Consider the following 22,872-nt stretch of genomic DNA (forward strand, 5'->3'; position numbering starts at 1 on the left):
CGACCGCCCCGCCGGCAGCCCGGCGAACGGGCTTGTCGGCTGGCCGCCCGGCCGGCCGGCTTGCCGGCTGACTGACTGACACCCTCTGGGCTTTCTTTGTGGCAGTGGTCGACGTCAATTGTCCCGCTACGGAAGAATCGTCCGGAGAAAACATTTCTTTTCCTTGCACGATCTTTGCGTGGGGAAACTTCTGTTTCAAGGCGAAGCCCGTGGTATCACGTCGTCAATAGATTCGCGCAATCCTCTTTTGGAGATCTGGGTATCCACGACCACGCCAGGCTTTGATTCAGTAGATCTCCGATGGGAGATGGGGACGTACGCTTTCTACCAGAGTTTTCGTTGGGGAAAAAACGTGGACAGAAGTGGGAGGGCTGGGTTTTCCCGACTGTTTGAGACCGTTCCGAGTTCTCGGGGGACTTCATTCTTCGTTATTCGTCGAGCGGATCCATTCACCGCGGGCCGCATTGGCAATTTTGCAAGTTTTGGAATTCGCTTCCGCATCCAGCGAGCTCCTGCCGGACGCGGAAGGATTTCTTGGCACATCAAGAGTGTTAGTGCATGCGGATCGGCGGACCAGAAACGGTGGAGTTGAATCTCTTGGACACCGTTTCTGGCAGCGCGCCGGCCGAGGGCCGTTGCAACGTATTTCTTGGCCCTTTCATCCGCTCGGAAGCTCATCGTTCAATGATCGTACGGCGGCTGCTGCCGTAGACGCCACCACCCTCCGTGCCGCGTGTACACCGGAAACATGCAGTTCTCCGCTTGCCAAGTTACAAAACCAGATTCCCCGCCACCGACGCTGCGTCGATTGCGTAGTTTGAGCATCATCGTAGACGGCGTCGGACAACAAAACCGAGCTATTCCTCATCGGACACGGACAGAGCCGACTATGGAGCAGTAAATGCCCGTAAAGGCAGAGAAAGTGGTAGCCAGTGATTTCACGCCGAACAGAAATGGAGGCGGTGGCGGCGGCAAGCAATGGCAGAAGCGGCCTTAAGCTCGCCCCAACTTCTGAAGGTTTTCGTCGCACTTAGACGCTGCCGCTTGCTTCTGTTATTGTTGTTGGCGAAGTCGGTCCGGCAGCCGCCGCCGAGTCACCGCACCACGACGAAGACTTTCAACTTTCCCGTTCGGCCTTGTTCTCGTTGCAAAACCGGAGTCTTGACCCGTCGTCAGTGGCCCGTATCCCAGAAAACTTAGGGAACGGAATTCGGCAGCCCAGGCGTCAACAACCTGCTTACCTCTCTCTCTCTCTATCAACGATCCTACGTGCTCTTCGGCCGTTGCTTGAACGTCGTCTAGCGTTCCCGAGAATGATTTGCTATCCCCGTCAGTCAAACAGAAAGAACGCCACACTAATTCACAGAGACACACTTAAGCGCCCGATTACGTTCCCAAACAGAGTCAATGATATAACAGTCGAACGTCCTTTATGACTGGAAACCAGAAATTCCCGACCGCCGATTCTGGTTCAGTGAACTTCCCATGGACCGCGCAAGCTCACCTATCCCATACGTGTGTGTGACGTCCCTCCGCCGTCTCGATAAGGTGAATTGGTGGTCGAACTTAGTACGGGCGCTGATTGTGACAATCGTACTGAACGCGCGGCTTCAAAACGTCGGCCTTTCAATTAATCGAGCGAGAAACAGCGTTCCGAATCCCGGGCCGCCGCGGATCGATCTGCCCGGCATCGATATTCATTAGTTTCTCTGTCTATCGGATCGAAACTCCGTGCTTCTGTATCACTTCCTAATCACGACGTTCCTCGCTGATTCGTGTGCTTTCATATACCGAACAAACACAGAAGTCCTTGTCCAATCGACAGAGTGGCTCCGGTCGTCTTCGAAGGTTGCGTAACGTCGGACGATGTTTTCTGCATCGACAGTCTTCATTCGAAAATTGGGGCGAGCAGAAGGTCGAGCAGTTCACTCTTATGTGAGCTGCAGTCGAAAGATTTCAGTATTTTCTTCAGCGTTCCTTATCTATGCGCTGGCTGTGGATGAAATGCTCGTTGTCTTCTGCACGTATCCAGAAATCGTCACCAGAAGGGAAACATTATTTGTGAATGCGGGAAATCTTCTGCTCGAATTTCCCCAGTGAAAGAGCTCCATTCGTCATCGGAGATAATTCGAGAGGCAACATGATGGTGATCTCCAAATGATGTCATCACAGATGACAAGGATAATTCACGCTTTGCTGAAATACTACTTCGAAAGAATGTTTCCGGAAAATGCGTCCGCGGAACTTGGGATCTGCGACGGAACACTGAGATGTCGAATTAATTCCCTGGCGACGTTCGATAATGAATAATGCTAAATAGAATAATTCTGTATTTACCATTAATCGTCGAACGTCTCCTCCCAGCCGTATGAAGGAAATACAACTGGCCCGGAGCCAGTTGGCGCGCTCTGACTCGACGAATTTTCCGTCAGAGTTTGGGTCCGCGTATCCAACGTAATCCGACCGGAATCAGAGTCTATGCCATGAGCCGGACGGAATGATTTCCGCATTGCGATCGAGACCGGCGATGATGTCCCGGAGGTGCGCGATTCGAGGGGCGGAGAGAATGTCGGCGGCACTTGCGGAGCTCCATGTTCTTCCCGAGTATACGGCAAATGCTGCGCGGTACCCTCGACGGCTTGGTATGCCACGTGGAGCGATTGGATCACGAGTTCAGATCGGCATAGGTGACAAACAAGTGCTGCACATCAAGTCTGTGCTCGGAAACGAGAAACAGATGTATTCAAGACTGGAAAAAGCAGCAGTTCCCGCTCCCCGGAAGCGAAAAAACGCTTATCGGAACTCTGTTTCGGTCTCAAAATTTCATCGTATAATATTCGTTCTGTTATCCGGCTTCGATCAGGAATGGCTGCGCTCCACCACGGAAGCTTGCCCTACCGACTAGATTTGGCTCACTAATAAAGGGAAGAGAATGACAGCGATGGGACAATAGAATGGAGCTGCTCAATATCTGCCCATTCATCAGTTTATCCATCATCAATCGACGGGTTGACTTAATGGCTCACAGTAGAGCAAACTAGCCAGTAAACCTTGACGATATCCGGTGCGTACAACTGGCATCATCAAAAGCCTTCGCAGTCCCTGTACGTTCGCGACTTCGTGCCAACAGGTTCCCAGCGTGCGAAGGGTCACGTCGAGTTTCTGGTCTCTGATGTGCAGGTTGACCGGCTGTACAGGCCCCAGTCGACTGGGAATCGCCCGATCTGCCAAATTCGCCGATGGCGTATCCCTTCCACGAACTCACGCATGCTCAACTTTTGCATTGGAAATGCCTGTGGTGATCAGTACCGCCTTGTGAGCTGGAGGCGTTCGCATCCAGTTTTGGCCGGCTCGGTTGCGGTCTAATGTTATGTGTACTCGTTCCCCGGAATCCCCCGAGCGGAACATGGGCGCTCTCGGGGACTGGGTATTTCGACCTATTGATCACTCAATCCGGCTGGCGCTCGAGCTTCTTGCTGAGATGATCAAGCTCTTATTGACCCGGAATCGCTCCCTGGGCGAATGCCCACAGTTCCGTGCGGTGTCGCTGTTTCTTAGCGGTCTATTCAAGAAATGGGCTTTTCGGGAACTCGGGATTCCACCCGCTGATTTCGGCCACCCGATATCTCGCACCACATGGGCCAGACGAGAACAACAACTTGTGTTGGAATGTCCGACTCGATCTGTTTGCGTGAATCGGATTCGGGAAGACGGGGTTCTAATTCTTCAGCTTAAGGGTGAACTTTGTTGAAAATGTACAATTTCATCCCGAGCTGGAATATTCAATGAAATCCTTGAAGGTAGAAGGCTCATGGAGCAAACTAGCATCGATTAGGTAGTCTGCTATAAACATATATCTACTACATACACCCCCCCCCCATATCCTGACCCTAATGAAGAGAAGATTCACGGTCTTCGGATCCCTCGTGATTAATCAGTGCTTTCTGTGTCTTTTACAGGTGAGTGTCTCGTTTTCGACAGATCCATTTCTCCGTTTTCATCGCATCTGGAGCGGTCTCATCTTTTCTCAGTCGGCTTCTCATGAACGCCAGCTGCAGATGCGATAACGTTCATTCGACAAAAATGCGAGCTCTCCCGACGACGGACAGAAAGGCGACAGACGAAAGAAAACGAAAAAAAAGAGCCGTTTACACACGGTCAAATAACTGATACGCAACTCGTACACTCTGTCGCATCCATCATTACTCGCTGGCGTATCAGACGGTGAGAACTTGGGACCGTGAGTTGTAGTGGAGTAGTTCGAGCGCTTGACGAGAGACTTCTCCTCTGTCCGGACGCTTTTCAATGGACCTTCGGATTCGCCCCCATGGAAGGTTTCTAACCCTGGGATTCTGAGTCTCGACTCCACGACACTTGGCTTGTTACATGCTGTGGATTTCCGATCGATCCGATCGAAAGCACAAAACCCGTCTGATCGTTCGACGAAGACGAGCACGAGCCACGGACCCGGATCATCAGTAGTTTTCTGTGATAAGGACAAAACACACAAGTTGTGACACATCGTTCCGAGCGTTGTAACGTCGCGGCATTCCGACGCCTCTTGCCACTATTGAGCCGACGACATCACTCGCCATATCTGGATGTAGCAACGTCTTCTGTTCAACCCGTTCGCCAAGCGATTCAGGAAACCGTGTGGTGGCCTTCGCAGACTTGGGCGGCCTTCGGAATCACAATACGATTACGTAACAGTCGGTAGGGGCAATGCCTCGACGTAGAGCGTTGCCTCGCCAACGCGTGCACTGCGCGCGATCGGCGTGCAGGATAATGACGAGCGGAATGGCTCCGCGATCAAGATGTGGGCTCCGATCGGGTTTTGAGAAAAACTTCACGGTATTGTCACTTGTCGGTGTGAGGTCGTCTGAGCAAACGATAGAAGGGATACCGGGCGACCGCTCGCAACGCGCGTCAGTCGTCTATTCTGCTCATGCTGAACACGTGAGGGCAGCAGAGCCGATTTCGAGACAGAAAATCGGTGGAGTTCTCCTCGAACTCCCGATCGTAGATTCACGAGTCTGAAACACCTCGGTCAGAGGGAACGCGCGACGGATACTTCGATCTGACTGACCCATGTCATCATCGAGAGCCCTCACTACGTCGAGGAATTCGTTCGATAAGTCCCCGACGCGTCAGAGCCTTCAGTGTTCCATTATTGTTTCCCTGTAGATGATTTCGCTTCCGGAGCAAAGTCTCAAAAGTTTTTCGGGAAAATCGATTCTTTCAACGGAAATGGATTCCTGACAAGCCGCATGCGGAAATCGTCATTCACAATGTATGCCTTCGAATATTATTCACTGCGAGCCTCGGTTCAGTTCCAATTCGTCGGACTGCGCTTTCGAATTCTACCGAAGCGTTTTCAACGTCCGATGGATCTGTTCACTGTACGGCGAGCGTCCGGGCGTCCCGAGCTAACTGTTATGTACTCTGGTCTGGCCATCCACGAATGTGTATCTATGAGTTTGTCGGATGGTGCTTAGATGTCTCTGGTGCCTCCAGAGCTGAGGATTAAGTTTTGATGCTTCGGATCGGGAGGCTCAGTCTGAGCCACTACCTCACGCCTAATTATCAGAAACTGCATCCATCGCGTCGAGGTTCTGCATGCTTCGTCTTAGCGCTGTCTAACTCTCCTCAGACGGATTCGCCGAATGCTCAACCTGCTGGCTTACTATGGACAGTTACGCCGTCGACACTAACACCATCGCCACGATCAGCAGCAAACATTGCTCTATGGTTGTTCAGTGTTCGCATCAGGAGCGGCGCTTATGGTGGCGGTCTCGGCGGTATCGGCCGCGAGCGTTTCTCCCGTCCGAGGTGTCGATTTCACCGCTTATCCCCCGACATCTTCGTCCTCCGGCTCCGAGATTCCGATGATCACAAACTTGCAGAAATTGGTCGCAAGCGAATTTAGGGATGAAGAACAAATGAACGCATCAATAAGAGGAGCATGGGGAGCCGTCAAAGAACAGCGGACCGTCAGATACTCCGGACCGGGAGCCTCGGTTCGCCGCTGTGAATCCAATGAGATTAACTTTGAAAAAAAGAACACCGTCGTAGATTCAGACTGCGCGAATCGGGATTGGGGCTCCGCTGGGAGCATCGTTCGGTCTTCGCGACCCAGACGCGCTTGTGAATCAAGAGAAATTATCGAAGTTTTGAATTTGAGAATCGCTTCGGTTACTGCTGTCATGACGAAGGTCACAGAATACGGTTGTTTTCGATTTCGGAAAGGGACGAAATGAAGACCGTCATCGAGTCAGGTTCTCGACCGATTCCTCGCTTGATTGTACCGTCGACGTGAAACGAAACCTTCGCAGAGCTCAATGTGAGCGGCAGCAGGTGCAGGGCGAACCTTTCTCTGTCATCCGTACTAGAATGTGATTGTGCACGATGGCATTGTCATAGTACGCTGCTCGGAGGTCTTCGTTCGCCTGTGCTCGTTTCCTGTGCCGAGGGGCGGCGATAGACGGCCAGACGTACTTGTAAGTAAGCTCTATTTTGTATTAGCGGCTCACAGGTGTGCGCACATCCGCCGCATCGTCAGAACGTCCACCTGTACGAGCGTTCGAGCATCTGTAGGCAGAATGCTTGATTGGTCCCAAAAGGCGTTGGCGGAACGCTGTCCGTCGATTCGTCCGTAAATCTCGGAGATGCTCTCAGGAATTCCTGACGCACCGACCGATAACGCGTAATATACGCGGAAGATTCTCGTGTTTTTGTTTTGCTGGTTGGTCCCTTCCGCTGAGGAGTCGAGACTCGGTCGGATGGTCTCGACCAGTTCCGTGTTTGATTTTCTGCGGTCCGAGTTTATTGAGTCACTGACTGTGAGCCGAGCGGACTCACTTTGACAGTGGCTGCAAGAGTCCCGAGCGGTAGAGCGGATGGGTAACCGACGGAGATCGGGAACAATCTCCGCGGAACCTTGCGGCTTTCAACGACCTGACCGCATGGCAGACCTTGTCTCCGTCGAGAAGTCACAGCTTTCGAGAACAAGTGCGCAGGAGCGCCGGGAGACCAAAAATTTCGGGAGAAACTTCGGTAACCCGACCGAACGAGCGCGTCGGTCGAACAACGGCACCGTTCTACGATGAGAGTTCATACGAGTTACGTGCGATGCACGAATGAGACTCGCACAGACGATCGGACGAACAGACGGATAGACGGACGCACGGTCGGTCGCTCCGACTGTCAGAGGAATGGTCGACGGAATACGGCTTTGACAGTATACCATTGAGCGAGCGCCTCCGATTGCGGGGTCCTCTGCCTCGGTGACTATGCGCCTGTCGAAGTTCCCTTTGGCGTGCCGTTGACGTTCGAGCAAGCGGCGGCGGCGGCAGCGCCGTCGTCTACCGCGAGGACGGACCGACGGAGCGACTCACTGACTGACTGACTGTTTGAAGCAGTCGCCGTTGTTACATTGGGACATCCGGTACGCGCTGCCGCTGTACACCAGTCGCCGCTGCGGCAAGAGCAGAGAGCGGCCGCGGTGGACCCGTCAACTGAGCGCCTGCCGCCGCCGCCGCACCAACACCACCCGCTTCTAAATGTCTCCTCGAGTAATCGACGACGATGTCTCTCCATGAGTCGCAGCCGTAGCTAGCGCGGCGGCGGCGGCAGAAAGAGCTCCTCCCTACGACGGTCGTCGTCGTCATAGCGGCCGCCGCCACCGCCGCCGCCGTCGTCATAGTCAACAACGAGCGCGGCGATTCGAGCGCCATCTACTAGGATCGAGATTTACCATTGAGCGCCAAGTGTGCGAGCAGCACATGACAGCGAGTCGAGTCGAGCAGAGGAGAGCTCCTCCGTGCGTCCAACAGACAGAGGCTATCTAGTCTACCTATCGGAGAGGTGTGAGCGCAGAAAAACCTGAACTCGGTGCAAAGGATTTCTACTTGAACCCGATACCTAAATCATCTACCTATCTTGAGGACTAGCGGCAGGAGTTGTGCCAGTGCCGTGGTGCTCCAGTTGTTTTTTCTCAAAGGTTCCCGCTAGTCTCCGTGGTGCGCGAATGTTACCGATCCCTTGCTGACGGCTCCTCAGAGAGTCAATGGGCGACTGACGTGACTCGATACCGTTATCGACTGCAAACCGGAATCTCCGTGGTTTCCCGGACCACGAAAGGACTCTTAAGAGAATTTAAAAAAACTTTCCCATGGACATGGACTGGAATAGGGTCCCCGCCGTCGGCGAAGGTCTCATGCCGGCCCATCTTGCGCATCTCCCAATGCAAGACGAGCCCATGGATCTACAGAGTCCCCGGAGTCGGAACCCACCGGTCTCCCTCGGGTCTTCAACTCCGAAACGTGTCGGAATCCCTCCCCCGGTATCTTCGACGGCTCCCCCCACGTCGTGCTCATCGACGACAGTCAGTCATTCTACTCAACAAGCGCAAATTCAACAACAACAGAGTGCCCAAGATAAATTTAACTATTCTTCATCTGCGAACGGAACTCAGCCGAAAGAACAATTGAGAGTGATGAAGAGACCCGTGCCTCCACCTTTGAAGTTCATTCCAGTCTCCGAAGAGGATGAAGAGATGCTTAAGAGCGATTCCGACGCGAACGCTCAAAACGGTGCCGCAGGTGAGACCCTATCATGAATTGAGATCTAGATGGCAACAGTAATCACGCTCTGAGATTGGAGCATGATCCCGGAGGAATCCCATGAGGTGTCGAATCGCGGATTCGCTCGCTCGCTCGCCCGGTCGATTGATGTACTGTCCGAACGGCAGAGATGGGATCATTACGCCCTGAGAGGCTTGTATGGGATCAGAGATCGACCGGATAGATAAACGTCATCATGGACTCGATCAAGAGACTCTAATTGCTCGCAGATCAGTGTCTAGGAGTTTGTAGAGGCCGAGGAGAGCGTATCTGTACGAAGACGTCCTTCCGGGGGAGTCCAAGTCAGCGTCGAAGGATGTCATCGTTGAATCAAGTGATGGTTCTGTTTCGGTCTCAATGTTGGCTAGAAATCACTCCGAAGTGTCGAAGGGGATCTCACGTGAATTTCCTCTTGAAGTCAGAGGAATTAGCGGAAGATATGCCAAATGAGCGTCCAACGACTGAACGAGGCCTTTCATTCGAACTTTCCCTCTTTGAGTCCCCAGCGGCCGCTGTGCCTTCGACGGAGGAATAACGTTTCATCGTATGAAGCTCAAAATCAGCCCCTCGCACGTTTGGCCGGCGTTGGCTTCTCGAAGCTCTTACGAAGCTCTATGTCGGGGAATGGCTTGTCTCATACAGTTCAGGTCCTCGATGATCGTCGTTTGAACAACAGACCGATATGCTCATTTCCGGCGGCGATTCGTCTGCTTGCTCATTGCTCCCTCGCGGTCGCGCGATGAAGCGCCGTACTAACGGCCATTGGTTAATCGATCCACTGTGATCAGGTTCCGTTCAATCGAATGTAGCTCATTCAGAGGACTTCACTCATTATGCGGATCTCGAGTGTCGTAGGTCCGCGATCTCGATTCGTGATCGCGTTTTCATGCGTTGAGCCTTTCGTGGGACGCGGCTCCGGGAACAGAGAAGAACTCCCAATCGAGGATGAGAATTCATCACGACGGGAATCCTCCCGGTCGGAAAGAGAAGAGCTCCGAAGACCTGACGTCGGATCCCACGACAAGCCGAAACATTCATTTCGATGCCAGGAAGAAGCGTCTCCGAACAAGGAAACTCCTTTCAGCGTTAATCGATGGCAACGACTTCTCGATCGAGGAAGTTGTACTCTCCTCGCTCAGTGGCTTCCACGACTCGTCGGCCGAACAGCGCGACCGATGCGCAAAATCACTGCCGACGCATCTGATTGGCGATACGGCATGCTCGTTCGCTTGACATCGTCGACTTGTGCATCGCTCACAAACGACTTCGATCGAGATCTGAGTAAGATCGTTCGATTTGCCAATCAATTCCATGTTACGATCTTCTAGTCCACTGAACCCGATGGGATCTATTGTCATTGTCTGGTCGAGCGGGCCTGGCTCATTTTCGGTTGTTCGCTGTAGGACAAGACGATCGATGTCTGCTCGACTCCCACACCTTCTGTTCGCATTCCACAAAGGTCGTGAGAACCTCCGAAACGCACTCTGCGTGCGTGCATGCACGGCTCTCGGCTGTTCTGTCTATCGGTCTGTCTGTCCATTTGCCTGCCTGGCGGCCTATAACTGTTTGCCAACCAATAGTTCAGGTTAGCTGGTTTGTGGATGATCGCAGTCAGAGCATCCGTATGAGCGGATACGTACGCCCGCGAATCCCTCGATGCGCTCATGCAAATGACCGTAGAGCTGGGCATCATGTGACGAGTCGACGTTGGCGCCCTGAAAGCCTGTGTCGCTACCATTGACGATGCCGGCGGTCGAATGAACGGACGACCGACGAACGGACCGAATAAGGGGCCTTCGAGGCTCGCTCCGCGTCAATCGATCGGAGGTGGTCTTGTCATCTTCGTTGCTTCGCTCGATCCCGCATTGGAGGCGCGAAAGGCTCAAGCTTGAGTCATTCTCGTGGGTGCTGGCTTCCTTCTGCCGTTAATGCAGAAGAAAGCCACGAGGGCGGTCATGAGACCGAAGAAGAAAAGAGAAAGAACGGTATAACTCTATTTGTTTATTATTTCCTCTTGCCACCGTCTATGTTTACCAGCGAGAACGTCTTTTCTGTACATGCTGGCTAAGCACGCAGCCCATCGATAGCACAAGCGGCTGACGACCACCGTACTCCTTGTTTCTGAATTCTCAGGCTGGAGAACGCCGTGTGTGCTCTTCTGCTGCCGCGCCGAACTGGCTAGCGAAGCTACCTATAAAAAAAATCTTTCGAGAGAAAAGCGGAAATGAATTCTTCGCTCGTATTCTCTGTTCGGCTCCTGCTGATGCTGCACCGCCCACTTCGGCATCCTCGCCCGTACTTTATACAACTTCTACTCCAGGGGTTCGGCGACGGATACCGGAGCCGAGCGAGCTGAGAAAAAATGAATAAAAATAAGACTTTGAGCAAAAAATGAGACCAAGACCAGAGAACCCCTCTTCAGGTTCAGCTGCGTACGCTGCTGTGGTCGGTGGTCGTCGCGTAGCGTTCCTTTGACTCCGATCGAAGACGGCGCGTCGTTGACAAAAACCACGGTCACGGCGATTGCTCTACTCACTGCATGAGAAGGAAGAAAAAATCCTCTTCAAGAGGTAGAGGAGTGGTTTTGCTTGCCTCTCAGTCAGCGGCTACTATCCCTGCATACATATACCTACCTACTTTCTTCTCACCAGCTCGTGATCCCACGAGCCTGGCCGCTCGTCGGAATCCGCATTGGAATTATCGGTCCTTGGACTTCGAGACAGGAAACCACTCCTTTCCGTGGCGTCTCGAATGCCTTAGGAATTCATGGATGCAGAAGCTCATGAGATTCCAATCGACTTCTGTCGGCTCCCGTGCGGAATCACATTTTCAAATTTCGCTTTTTTCTTTCGAGAAAAGTGCGGTACTTATGAATGACGAACGCGCTCCCTTCCTGTTCGGATCCTCCTCGTTCGGCTACTCTACCTAGCGGGTGTGTCGACGGAATTCCTCGCAGTCATTCAACCCGTTCTGGTTGGAGATTTAGGAGTTTTTACGATTTCTGCGAGTTCTCCAACATGCTGCGTTCGAACGCAAATCCTCAAAATCGGGGCGGATCACCAGACAGCAACGGTAGACGAATAGGAAGGGGCAGATAGATTACTGTGCCTTGTATGCGTGTGTGTGCACGTAAATTGACGTCCTATCTTCTGGGAAGAACGCACAGGTGGCGCGCCAAGATTCTGCAACCAGCATCATCTTAGTAGACACGGAGGAAGCGAACGAGCCGAGAAACGAACACAGCCAGCTAGTCGCGCAGGCTAGAAGAAGGCCAACGGTCACTCACGAAAAACCAGGTGCGACTATGAGGGGGTGCCGCCGGCTCCGCCGCTTCTTTCGGCTGATCCGTTCGCCTGTTCGATCATTTCGAAATTTTTCAACACGAGAGACATTGCTCGCGCTCCTGCCGGCCACGAACACGTCCTAGTTTTCGAGAGGCCGTCGAGTCCGGTGCACTGGAGGAACATGACGGAACTCTCAGTGACGTGTGTATCCAAGGGAGAACCCCGACGACCTCGCGTACTTTTTCCCGTATATCGATAATAAGAGGGATTAAGCATCTCGCTGTGGAAAACGCGTGAGAGGAAGCTGCTGATGGAATGCTCGGATAAAAAAGCTGCATTTGAATGCCAAGGCGCCGCCAGAGTATCGTCTCCCGTCGGCTAATCCTTTTCTGAGCGGAACTCGAAGGTGTGGACGTCGGATCAGACGCTTTCCTGACTAGACGTCCGGGAAAATCAAGTTCCGTCCGTTTGTCGTTATCCCGGGTCGGCTCTCCCATTCGGACGTCGAACCTTTGATTTATCCCGATGAATGTGATCTCGAGAAACAGCTGTGGTTCAACACTGTTGTGTTGTGATCATTGAGACGGTCGACACGAGGCAAGGCCATCTCAGTCATAGTCAACGACTCCGTCTATCATATGGCCAACCACAGCTGACCTGTTTGACCAGACCGCGTCAGATGCGGCCCGCTACCGTTAAACTGCGCGTTCGCATCACGCGTTTTTCTCGAACTCTGATGCGAGCTCTGATTCATCCCTGGAATCCGGTTTTTACTCGATTGCATCGACTCCTCTATCCGGGAAGGGCGGCAGAGGTCGAGAATCCGCGCCACCCCCTCTAAGCGGACGCGCCTTGGACTCTCTACTTACGCTCACACACACACCATATGAACTTTCTTAGCGTGGGAACGAATGCTTTGACTGTCCAAGTGCCTGCTGCTGCTGGCATGGCCGCTGTAGCGAGATCGTAGAAGATGGTGGCTGGCGAGTGAGCGAAAGAAAGAACAAACGATGGAGGTGGATGCGGCTAGGGAGGGAATTCGGGGTTGGTTCACTGACTGGTTCCTTGGTTGAATATCTGTCGGTCGGTCGGTCTGTCTGTCTGTCTGTCGCTGGCTCGCCAACCAGCCAGCCAGCCTATCTGCATGTCTGTGCTCTTTTGGGATGGTTAGCGGACTAGGAGGAGGAGGCAGCAGCCGAGCTTCCCTTGTCTTAAGCAGGTGGTCCCGACGACGACTGACTATCCTCTCAAAAGATTGCCGGCCCCCCTCGGCTCGGAGGAATCAACAGATCTGCTCCACTCTGAAATCCAGCTTTGTTTTTTACTGCCGCACCAGCTCTTCCCTTGGAGCTTTGGAATACACCCGGTGCACAGACGAACATGTTTGGCCGAAAATCACAAAGAGTACGCTCCGAGAAAGAAAGGAGGGAATCAAACGGTGCTCGCTTGCTTGGATTGACGGACACACAGACATACGTAGACAGTTAGTCGGGTTCGGAGTAGAGGCCGAGAGCAGGGAGTTGGTGCTGCACCGCCTCTCAGGAAACTCGGCTGCGTGTTTTGTTTTTTTGCCTTCAACTTGTGAACCTCTCGTCTAGCGAGTTCACTTCCTGTCGGATCACCTGCTCACCCGAAACCAACGCAAAAACTCACCAGTTCGAGACTGAAATCCACTGCGTCGGCTCGGTGGTCGGTCTGTGAGAATTGCTCAATGAGCTCCAATGCTCTGATAAATGGATAGATGGACCCGAAGAGCGGCCGACCCATCGATCGATCGTCCCATCCAGCATGCATGCATGCGTTGGGGCACAGGCACTTGTCTCATCTGGTCGCTCAGGTTTTCCCACTTGTTGCCGAGCTCGGGTTCGTCAACATTCGATCCCACCTGTTGATTCTCCCGGTTCTCAGCGAGGACCCTCCAGCAATCGGTAGTACCTAATTAATTGAGACTCGAATCGGCGGAAGTCGACCGAATAGTAATGATCAACGGAAATTAGGTTCTGGGACTCGGTCTTTGGCGAAGTTTTACCGATGTTGTTTACATTCGGAGTGGTCGATCTCTTAGTGTTCGCTCTTTGTGCCTCTTAAACCACAGTGCCTGCAGCTCTTGGATGGTTTAAAATAGTTCCGCGGTCATGACGCGCTTACGCGGCGGCCTTCGCGTGATGTCATCGGGAGAACGCCACGGAGATGTACCGGAGAGACATTCGGCGACGTTCTCAACGTTGGAGTCGGCCTCGATCGATCGTCGGTCGGTCGAATGGTAATCGAGTAGCCTCGTGCAGGAATATCGAGAAGACGACGACGACGAGGTCGTTAAGAATACGACGACCTCAGCGTGAAGCTGTCCAGCCAGCCAGCCAGCCAGCTAACCAAGCAGTAGACCGATCGAGCAACAAACATTCTCGTGTAGTGGGGGGTTCTTGTGAACTGTCCCAGCGTGAAATCGTCACACCTTCGGCGAACTATTGCCGCAGCCAGCGACAAGTTTCTGCCGAAAAGAGCCAGAAAAAGGACTACAAGAGAAAAATCGAAAGAATACACGACGAGAAGACAACGCCAAACATCCGAGCGCGAACAGCATGTCGTCGTAGTACCGTCGGGTTCCGTGCCTGACATCGTCGTACAGCGAGACGAGCGCGGCAAACTGCCTCTGCTGCTTCTGCTGCCGATGCGTTTCATGGTCACGTCAGATTTAACGTGACTAAATCTGCTAAGCCCTGTCCCTCCGAGTCGGCGCGACGATCTCACGAAGACGCTCGCAACTTGATGGGTTTTGTTGAAACGACTAATTCTCGGTCGGCTGCCGTCTTTTGCCGAACACCGCCTCCGATTCCCACTTGCCGGCCGTGAGCGGATAGAATGTAGTACCTAATTCGACAGTATCCAGACAAGTCAGACAGTTGTGGAGAAATCCAGGACAAGTCCTCAGCGATGATAATTCGACAATGAATTGTCCGATTCGCCATCGATATAATTTCGAAGAATTGGAGGGCCCAGGGGAACAGTGCAATGATCGCGTGGACCATAACGATCCGTCAATGCCACCGACTGAGAAATCTTCGTGGTTTTCGATGGTTGAACTCCTGGCGCAGAGTTCGCAGGCGGAGGAAGCTGCGCAGATTGCTTCGGTGGTTAGAGGACCTTCCGGCATTGACCTCTGTCGAGACGAAGTCGACCGAGAGCAAGAGCTGCAGCAGCTGTCCCCTGTCTGAACCACTTCCGAGTGAAAGCTCGGTCCGGTTTTGCTTCAGAAGACCAACAGCTCCACCACCGCCAACACCGAGGCTGACGATCCGAGTCGGCAAGGCATCGGAATGGAGTTGTTCGAAGCAACTCGGTGACATTGAAAGCTCGGGATGGCGGTAGCAATGAAAGATTTCAGAGTCAAGCGCTTGTCGCACGAGATTCGTACCAAGGTTGGCGCCTCTTTCTAACTTCTTCTACTCGCGCCGATGTCTCGTTCTGACTGAGTCGATCTGTTTAAACCAGTCGCGATCTGTATAGATGAAGAGACGTAAAGATCAGAAGCCTCGGGCGGTCGAGCGACGGATGGACTCTCCCTCGAACAAAACAAAGTCGGAATGAAAGGAAGACGAGCAAAAAACAAGGAACTCGCATCTTTTATCTACAACTGTAAAACGTAAACAATAATGCGTCTGCCACATGATCGGGCCTTGTTTACATCTGGCATCGTTCGGCGCCGCAGCAGCGTCTAGTTCATGTCGTTCTCTCTGATCCATCCGTCCGACCGTCCATCTAGGCGTTCGTCACTCAGTCAGTCAGTCAATCCGTCCGTTCGTCCGTCCGTCCGTCGGGCTCGCTCCCCATCCATGATGGAGGATGGTCGTCTTGCTCTCATGTCAGATTGGATCAGAGAATCTCCGCTTCTTTTGACGGCAGCTGATCATGAGCTGCTATAGGATGCGATCGAGCCGTTCCCGGATCGAACCGGAGGGCGGCTAATTGGAATCAATGTACAAGATGTCGTCTCTCAGGAAAGATCCCCGAGACGATGAGTCCGATGGAGTTCCGCGGACCTTTCCAAAGCAGAACCACGCTTCGACTTTTGGGAAATTTCGCTCAGACCGTTGCTCATTTCGTTCGTCGAGTGGGTCTCGGAGGCGTTCAGCCGGTGGACGGACGGGCGGACGGACAGACGACCGGATGGACGGCCAAGGGTCATCTACGCTTGACTGCGTGCCGTACAACAATCCGACGTCGGTGGTGGTGGCGGCCGTGAAGAAAACGGCGCGCCACGCATCTTCTTCATCGTGGGAAGTTAAATGTCTCATCCCGACGTCAGAACAAAGGTTCAGAGGGGAGACAGGGGGCATTCAGGTGCACGTTCAGCCGTTGGACAGGAGGACGGAGCGAGTTTAAATACTTCCACGCATCGTTGACTCCAACGGTCATTTTCGGCTGCCGTGCACGACGAAGTACGTCGGCTTAGCATTTCCCTCTCGGAGTGGCGGCTCGTCGGGTTCCGCCAACGCTAACCAGACTAGCGTCGCCCTCAACGTCGCTCAGGACCTTCTGGACCGCGTTTTGTCGTTCTCAGGTCACTCATTGACGGACAGTCAGGCGGGCAGGCCGGCCGAAAAGAGAATAGTTCATTCGTTCAGAATCATTCGTTGAGAGAAGGGACTCCGATGAATGGAATCAGCCGCACAAGGGCAACAATAACATCACTCACGACCACAGAGGCTCTCGGACGCTTCTTTTTTTTTGTTGAAATTTCCGTTCGGCGAAGTCGGCGGAAAAGGAAAACGTTTCGAATACCGTGCAAAACAAGCACACCTCACCGAGCATGGTCGCTTTATTCATCGTTCCTGCTAGGTCGGAGCGCCTGCAGGAGACACGGTAGCCGAAACTCGCTCAAAGGAAGACGAACAGAAACGACGACAACAACTCGGATCGGATTTATGCTCCGACTTCCTTTAGTTCGGCGGCCCCTTCTTTCGCTATGAATACGTCGTCGTCGTCGTCGTGGACGACGACGACGTGCCGGTGCCCCTCGATCGTGAGCCGGACCTGTGGGGGTAGATTGATAGCCGAGCGAACAGCGAGTCGGCTCAGTCAGCCATCCGTCGGATAGCTAGGGCAGAAGGAAAAACATAGGTCGGTCGATTCGCCCCAGAGTTCGACATCGTGCTCGAGATACGTCGGGGCCAGTTTCGGTCGGACGGCGGACGAAAGCGACATCGACCGAAAGCGGAAGTGCACGTCTATTTCTTTTCTCTAAAGGGAACACGGCGCATAAACGGAAGGAAGCGGTGTGAACCTTTTCGGTCCGTGAACCGATTTCGGAAGCGGACCTGGAACGAACTTGGAGTGTGCCCTTCGAGCAACGAGAGACTCTCGAATCATTGTGTCATATGATGACAGAGATAACTCCGCACTCGTTTTGAATAATGATGATGGCCTCTGTTCTAGTGGAACGTGACAAAGCGTTCCCGAATATGAACTGCGTTGGATTATCATCGGTCTACGGCGCGCAGCTGATCCGCGGCCGGGTCTCAATTAGATAACAATTCTCGTCGATCAGAGATTGAGGAAGCGGTCTGCGTTGCTCTCGGGTCACCGATGCGCTTGCCGGTGCCGAAACCCGCGCACCACCTTCAGGAGTCACGGTCAGACGTCGACCGTCACGCTCTCCCCTGGTCGACCGTTGGCGGAAGCCCCCTCTGACGGGAGCTTGGAAATTTGCAACAACTAATAGAGATGGATGATTTGCCTCTGAAATCGAGGAGCAAAACGCTTCGTTAGTCGTTCGTACATCGCGTGACGAACTCTATCCGTTCACTAGCCAGAGTCCGCGTGGTCGTCCAATTAGAGGTTTCCTGTAGCGCGAGTACATTCGTTCGTTCATTCGCTGCTTGGTTTTTTCGTTTGGTCGGCTGACATTATGGAAGCAGGGCTGTTGGAATGGCTGGCTGCTCTGTTGGATGGTCGGGAGTTCACTTAACCGTGGCTATCTGCCTCCGTCGGTCTGTACGCCTGCCTGCGTTTGTCTAGTAAGTGTTCGTGTCACCGGCGTCGGCGGCGCCGGAGAGACTCGGGCAAGCCACCGATTTCTTTTGCTGTTCCGTGGTGGACAAATCCGCTTGCCGCTCCGTAAACAATCTCTCAGAATGTCTGACCTCCTAGGAGCTCCGGGGTCAATTTTCTCATCGAGTTCCTTCGGAGCACATTATTCGCCTTGCCGAAACTGACCGCCCGCGAGTGTTCGGTAACTCGACACTGGCTTTCTCCAATACCCGTCCGACGACCATCGATAGAACGCGCTAAGCTACGTAGAAGCTACGTAGATCTGGACACTCCGTCCGAGTCGACGCCAAAGATCCGTCAACCTTTCGGGGGGAGAATCATCGGACATTGTTGAACCCGATTTCCTACCCGACTGTGATCCAAGGTGCCGTCGAGACAGATGATTCTAGCCGCGCTGCGAAGAAAGAAGAATTCTCAGGAATTTCCGGCAGAATTTCAGATGAAAAAGAACGGCTATCCGTTCTCCAACTCCAATAATTGAACAGTGGAATCCCTCTGGACGCGCGCGCGTTCCTTCGCTCGCCGCGAAGCATCCAGCTAGCTAGCCGATCCAAGCAATCGCCATCATGACGCTCTAACGGTGTCACGTTCTTCCGGAAACGCTGACTGACTAACTCACTGATTCTGGCCTCCTCCGTCTTGAGATGGAAAAAGATAACACGCAAGTCACCATGCTGAGGGCCGAGATCTTTGCGCTCTCTCGTTTCCGGTGCGGTCCACGGCAGCCTCGTTCTTGGCTGGCCTACAAGGACACTTACCGCAATCTTCCGCTACCTGGGAAAAGTCTCGATCGATAGGACCGGGTCTCCCGGTATTTCCCGGCGAGCCCAGAGAGAGAGAGAGAGCAAGACCGATCCTAGCTTTGGTCGACCGGTCTCGTTCCCGGTTCGAAGTCCCCGCTCGTGTGACGTTTCGGCGATCTCGAGGAGAATCCAAAGCGACCACGTACCGCCACGTTAACGTTCGCTCCTCTCGATCTTGATTTCTCTGTTGATGGGGCAGAATGTGGAAAAGTACCCTCGTGGAGTGAGTCCCCAAAGAAGATAGTCCGAGATCTGACGGCTCTCTCGAACGGAAATCGCCGATGCGCAGGCGCGGATCTTCTCTAGCTGTCATCTGATCATTAACGGTATCCGTCCGTCCCTCGGTCCGTCCGTCCGGTAGCAACACGGTCAATTGGCTGCCGGAAGATGGCATGTTCACGGAACGGGATGTGTTCACAGTTTACGCAGCCGCTGTGGTCTCCGCGGCAATCGTGGCCACGACGAGATGGCAGCGGTAGCGATACAGAATGTATCTCTAAGAAACCGAGATTCTTACGGCCGGGAAGACCTTGTTCGTTCCGCGGCGACATTGCGGCTCGATACGGCCGGCAGACAGCCAGCTCTTGCCCGGTCGAAAACAATCGCGGCAATTCATAGAGATTCCGGAAGTGCTCTCTTGAGGACTCGGCGCTCCGTGCCGAAACTCGAGCCTCTCAGTTTCACTGAGTCCCTTCCGACACGTACTGCCTCCGGCACGTGTACGTACGTTCGTCTGTCTGCGTCCATCGAGCAGGGATTTCGGGATGTCGACTGCAGAGATTTCGGGATCTCGACCGCACTGCTTCCTCGGACGACGGAACGGACAGACCCGGAGGACAATTTCCGTTGTCGTCTCCTCTAATAAACATCGGTGGCGTTTCGTAGGCATGTGGTGTGCTCCACTCGATTAGAAATAACATTCATTTGTTTTTCTCTCCTTCTAGGCATGGAAACCACCATCACGCTTTGGCAGTTTCTTCTCGAGTTGCTCGTTTCGAATCAATACCGGCACATCATATCGTGGACGAATAACGTCGAGGGCGAGTTCAAACTCATTAACGCGGAGGAAGTTGCCCGACTCTGGGGATTACGGAAGAACAAGCACAACATGAACTACGACAAACTATCCAGAGCCCTCCGGTGAGTTCCGTATTTCCCTGTGACCTTCCCGTCTTTTCGTGTCCGTCAATCAACTAGAAAAAAATCCCGCCGCTCCCGGAGCGAATGCGGAGCTTATTGACAGTGTTCGAATAGGGGCTCCGAAGCTGAACGCAATATCTTCACGGCGGTTTCCGGACGCCTTTCTAACGGTCTCCTACCTTTGCCGCAGATACTATTACGACAAGAACATCATCAAGAAGGTTTTGGGTCAAAAGTTCGTTTATCGCTTCGTCACTCTCCCGGATATGGTGAAGACCGAGAACAAAGTGTCCTTCCACGTCAAAATGGATCCGATGTCGGCTCAACTCTCACCACCGTACAGTTCCGGGTCGTGGTCTCCGGGCGGTTATTCCCCGCAGCGAATGGGCTCTTACACATATCCCAACAGCGCCCAGCCCAGCAGCCCATCACCGGTTCAGGCTGCCGCGGTCCAAGCCGCCATGAGCCTGCAACACGCGAACTTCAACCTGGCGAAATTCGGTGACCTCGAACAGCTCCGCCGGGTATACCAACAGCAGCAGCAGATGGAACAGCTACAACGGCGGAGCAACGAGGACGCCAGTCCTCCTCCGCCTCAAGCGTTGCCTCCCCAAATAAAGAGCGAACCGCTTTCTGACGATGCCGAAGATCTCAGCATGAAGCCCAGAAGCCGTTCCGAATCAGAAAGTTCGAATAACGGCGCGTGGAATCTGAGCGCCCGAAAACGATCGATCGAAGATAAACTCGCCCGAGAACAAGCTGGACAGCCGTCACCCGCTCAAGCTCAGAACACTCATCAGCATCATCACAACCATCCCTCGCAATCTCTGCATCGTCCCTCGTCTCCCGGCCCGATTCACAAAAAGATTAAGCAGGCAATGATCGCTCAAATGCAGGCCAGTCAACAGCAAGAATCCGATACGGACAGTTGCTCCAGTCCGAAATCATCGGGGTCTGCTACGGTTCCTGTATCTGTGATCAAATCGAAACCCAAACCCCCTCCGATCCCGGTACCCCCATCCCCGCTCAACGGCAAAATGCCTTCGCTCCAGACGCCCGTGATGACTTTCACGAGCCCCTTCCTGCCGAATCAGCAGACGAAAGGACCCACTTCGAATCAGGCCTCGAACACTGCGCTCGTGCCGGGCGTGAATTTCTATCCCATGTCCCCGTTGCCGTTCCCTTCGCCGCGATATTCGTCCAGCAGTTCTTCGCCGACGCATTTCCAATTCCCGGCGGCAGGCCTACCGTTCACCGGTTTCCCGCCGCTGAGCCCCTTCCTGAATGCGAACCCTTATTCACCATTTGAGCCCCACGTGATTTTCTCACCGACGAAAACCATACCGGTGCTTCAATAGATTAGGCACGAAGAACGCTTTTGCACACAGCAGTCATGACAACAGTTCCAATCAAAAACGGTGTTCGAACGCTCCGGACACAGCCGACGGCCACGGTATCGATCGTCTGACCATCAAACCGATCGATCGATCAATCAATCAATCAATCAATCGGTCGGTCCTTCCGTTAATCAATCACGAAATCAGGTGAGACCATCGATGAAATGTCGATGAGGCGGATTATCAAGAGTCGAATCACACCTTCTACAGTGCTGAGGATGATCTCAAAATTTATCCGTTGTTTCGATTGCGTCCATTTTATCGCTTGAGCGAGCCCGCGGCGGCATCGCTCGAAAGCCACTGTAGAAGGACTCGACAATTCGGAATCGACCTGCTGTTCCGCAGAGCCCGCGAGAGAGGACGATCTACATATGCCGATCCTCGATCGATCGACTGAAAGACCGAGGCGTAGATCTGAGTAAAACGCAACCTGTGATGGCCTCCTTCACTCTGCTGACAATTCAAGTCGATGATGATGATTAGAGAACGCGGACGACTCGTTAATACAGAACCACGAGGAAGACTGAGAGCGTTGGATGCGAGCCTCTTCCCACTGCACCTCGTGGTCGCGGCAACGCTCCCCGGCGGGAATTCCGCTTACGGAGCAGTTTTCGCTCGGAAAGCTCGAACGAGCATCTGGACTTCATCGATAAGTAATGGAAACGGGCTGGAGAATTCCCGCCTGCTTTCCGTAGAAAAACCCGGCATCGCTGCTTGAAGCCTTTGCGTTTGAGGGGAGAGTTTGCTTTGAGTTGTATATAGAGTTTTGCGGGAGTCGCGGCGAAAGTACGAACCCACTCTTCGAGCGGCAACGCATGTGAACGAGTGTCGATCCCGTTAAACATTCTGTTTAGATGTCTCTCAATGTTAGATGACCTCGTTGTACAAAGATGCCCAGCATACGATCGATCATTCACTCGGATAATCAACCGATGACGACAGGCCAGGTCGCCGTGTGCTAGGGTCGGAGCGTCGACTTTTCGATGGTGACCTGACTCTGTCGAGTGTCGTTCGAGGATGATTCATCAGTCAGCAGAAAGATCGTGTAAAGAAATTAACAGATCGACAGGAACGCTGCTCCCAAAAACACTTATGATCATATCGCTCATCTATTCATGGATGAGTTTCCATGAAGTCGAACGACAACACATCTGAACACACACACACAGACACCTTTTTTTCTACGAGCATACATACCTACATTTACATATGATTTCAAATAAAAACACGAACAAACAATATACAGGTTGCTCACTTCCACCGGAAGAGAGAAGAAAGTGAATTTCTACCTCTCCGTTGCCTCTTCAAAATCTCAAACTTGACTCAGATTCCGCTCGCTCGGCCCTTGCCCCCCCCCCGTCGTTCTTCTCGTTCTTCCCCCGCGCCTGGACTTGGTCCCTGATCTCCTACTCGAGGATGCGCTCAAAGCTCGTTTCTTAGACTGTGAACTATCCCGAATTCTGTTGGCGGAGATTGTTTTCTTGTGAATCGCAAAGAGTTCGAGCGAACGACCGTCCGTTCGACCGACTGACCGCCCGGCCCGACCGGCCGTAGGGGCGATCGCCCGGCAGAAATA

The 22,872-nt window shown here is 53.2% G+C and overlaps 1 protein-coding gene across 1 annotated transcript; it reads left to right on the forward strand.

Moving 5' to 3' along the window:
• Positions 1 to 8,170: 8,170 nt before the first annotated feature.
• Positions 8,171 to 21,257, forward strand: LOC100897491 (ETS domain-containing protein Elk-3-like). The gene is made up of 3 exons (XM_029112182.1): positions 8,171 to 8,600; positions 19,704 to 19,899; positions 20,090 to 21,257. Exons 1-3 carry the CDS (start codon positions 8,171 to 8,173, stop codon positions 21,255 to 21,257), a joined length of 1,794 nt encoding a protein of 597 aa, XP_028968015.1.
• Positions 21,258 to 22,872: the final 1,615 nt, after the last annotated feature.

Source organism: Galendromus occidentalis, unplaced genomic scaffold, assembly GCF_000255335.2.
Source record: "Galendromus occidentalis unplaced genomic scaffold, Mocc_1.1 scf7180000077485, whole genome shotgun sequence".
In the NCBI taxonomy this organism is placed as follows: domain Eukaryota; kingdom Metazoa; phylum Arthropoda; class Arachnida; order Mesostigmata; family Phytoseiidae; genus Galendromus; species Galendromus occidentalis.

Bases quoted from the DNA above. Each gene is read 5' to 3' on its own strand.
- LOC100897491 (XM_029112182.1), top strand. From the start codon at position 8,171: ATGGACATGGACTGGAATAGGGTCCCCGCCGTCGGCGAAGGTCTCATG. The intron at 8,601-19,703 runs GTGAGACCCTAT...CTCTCCTTCTAG, and splicing joins CGCTCAAAACGGTGCCGCAG to GCATGGAAACCACCATCACG. The intron at 19,900-20,089 runs GTGAGTTCCGTA...CCTTTGCCGCAG, and splicing joins AAACTATCCAGAGCCCTCCG to ATACTATTACGACAAGAACA.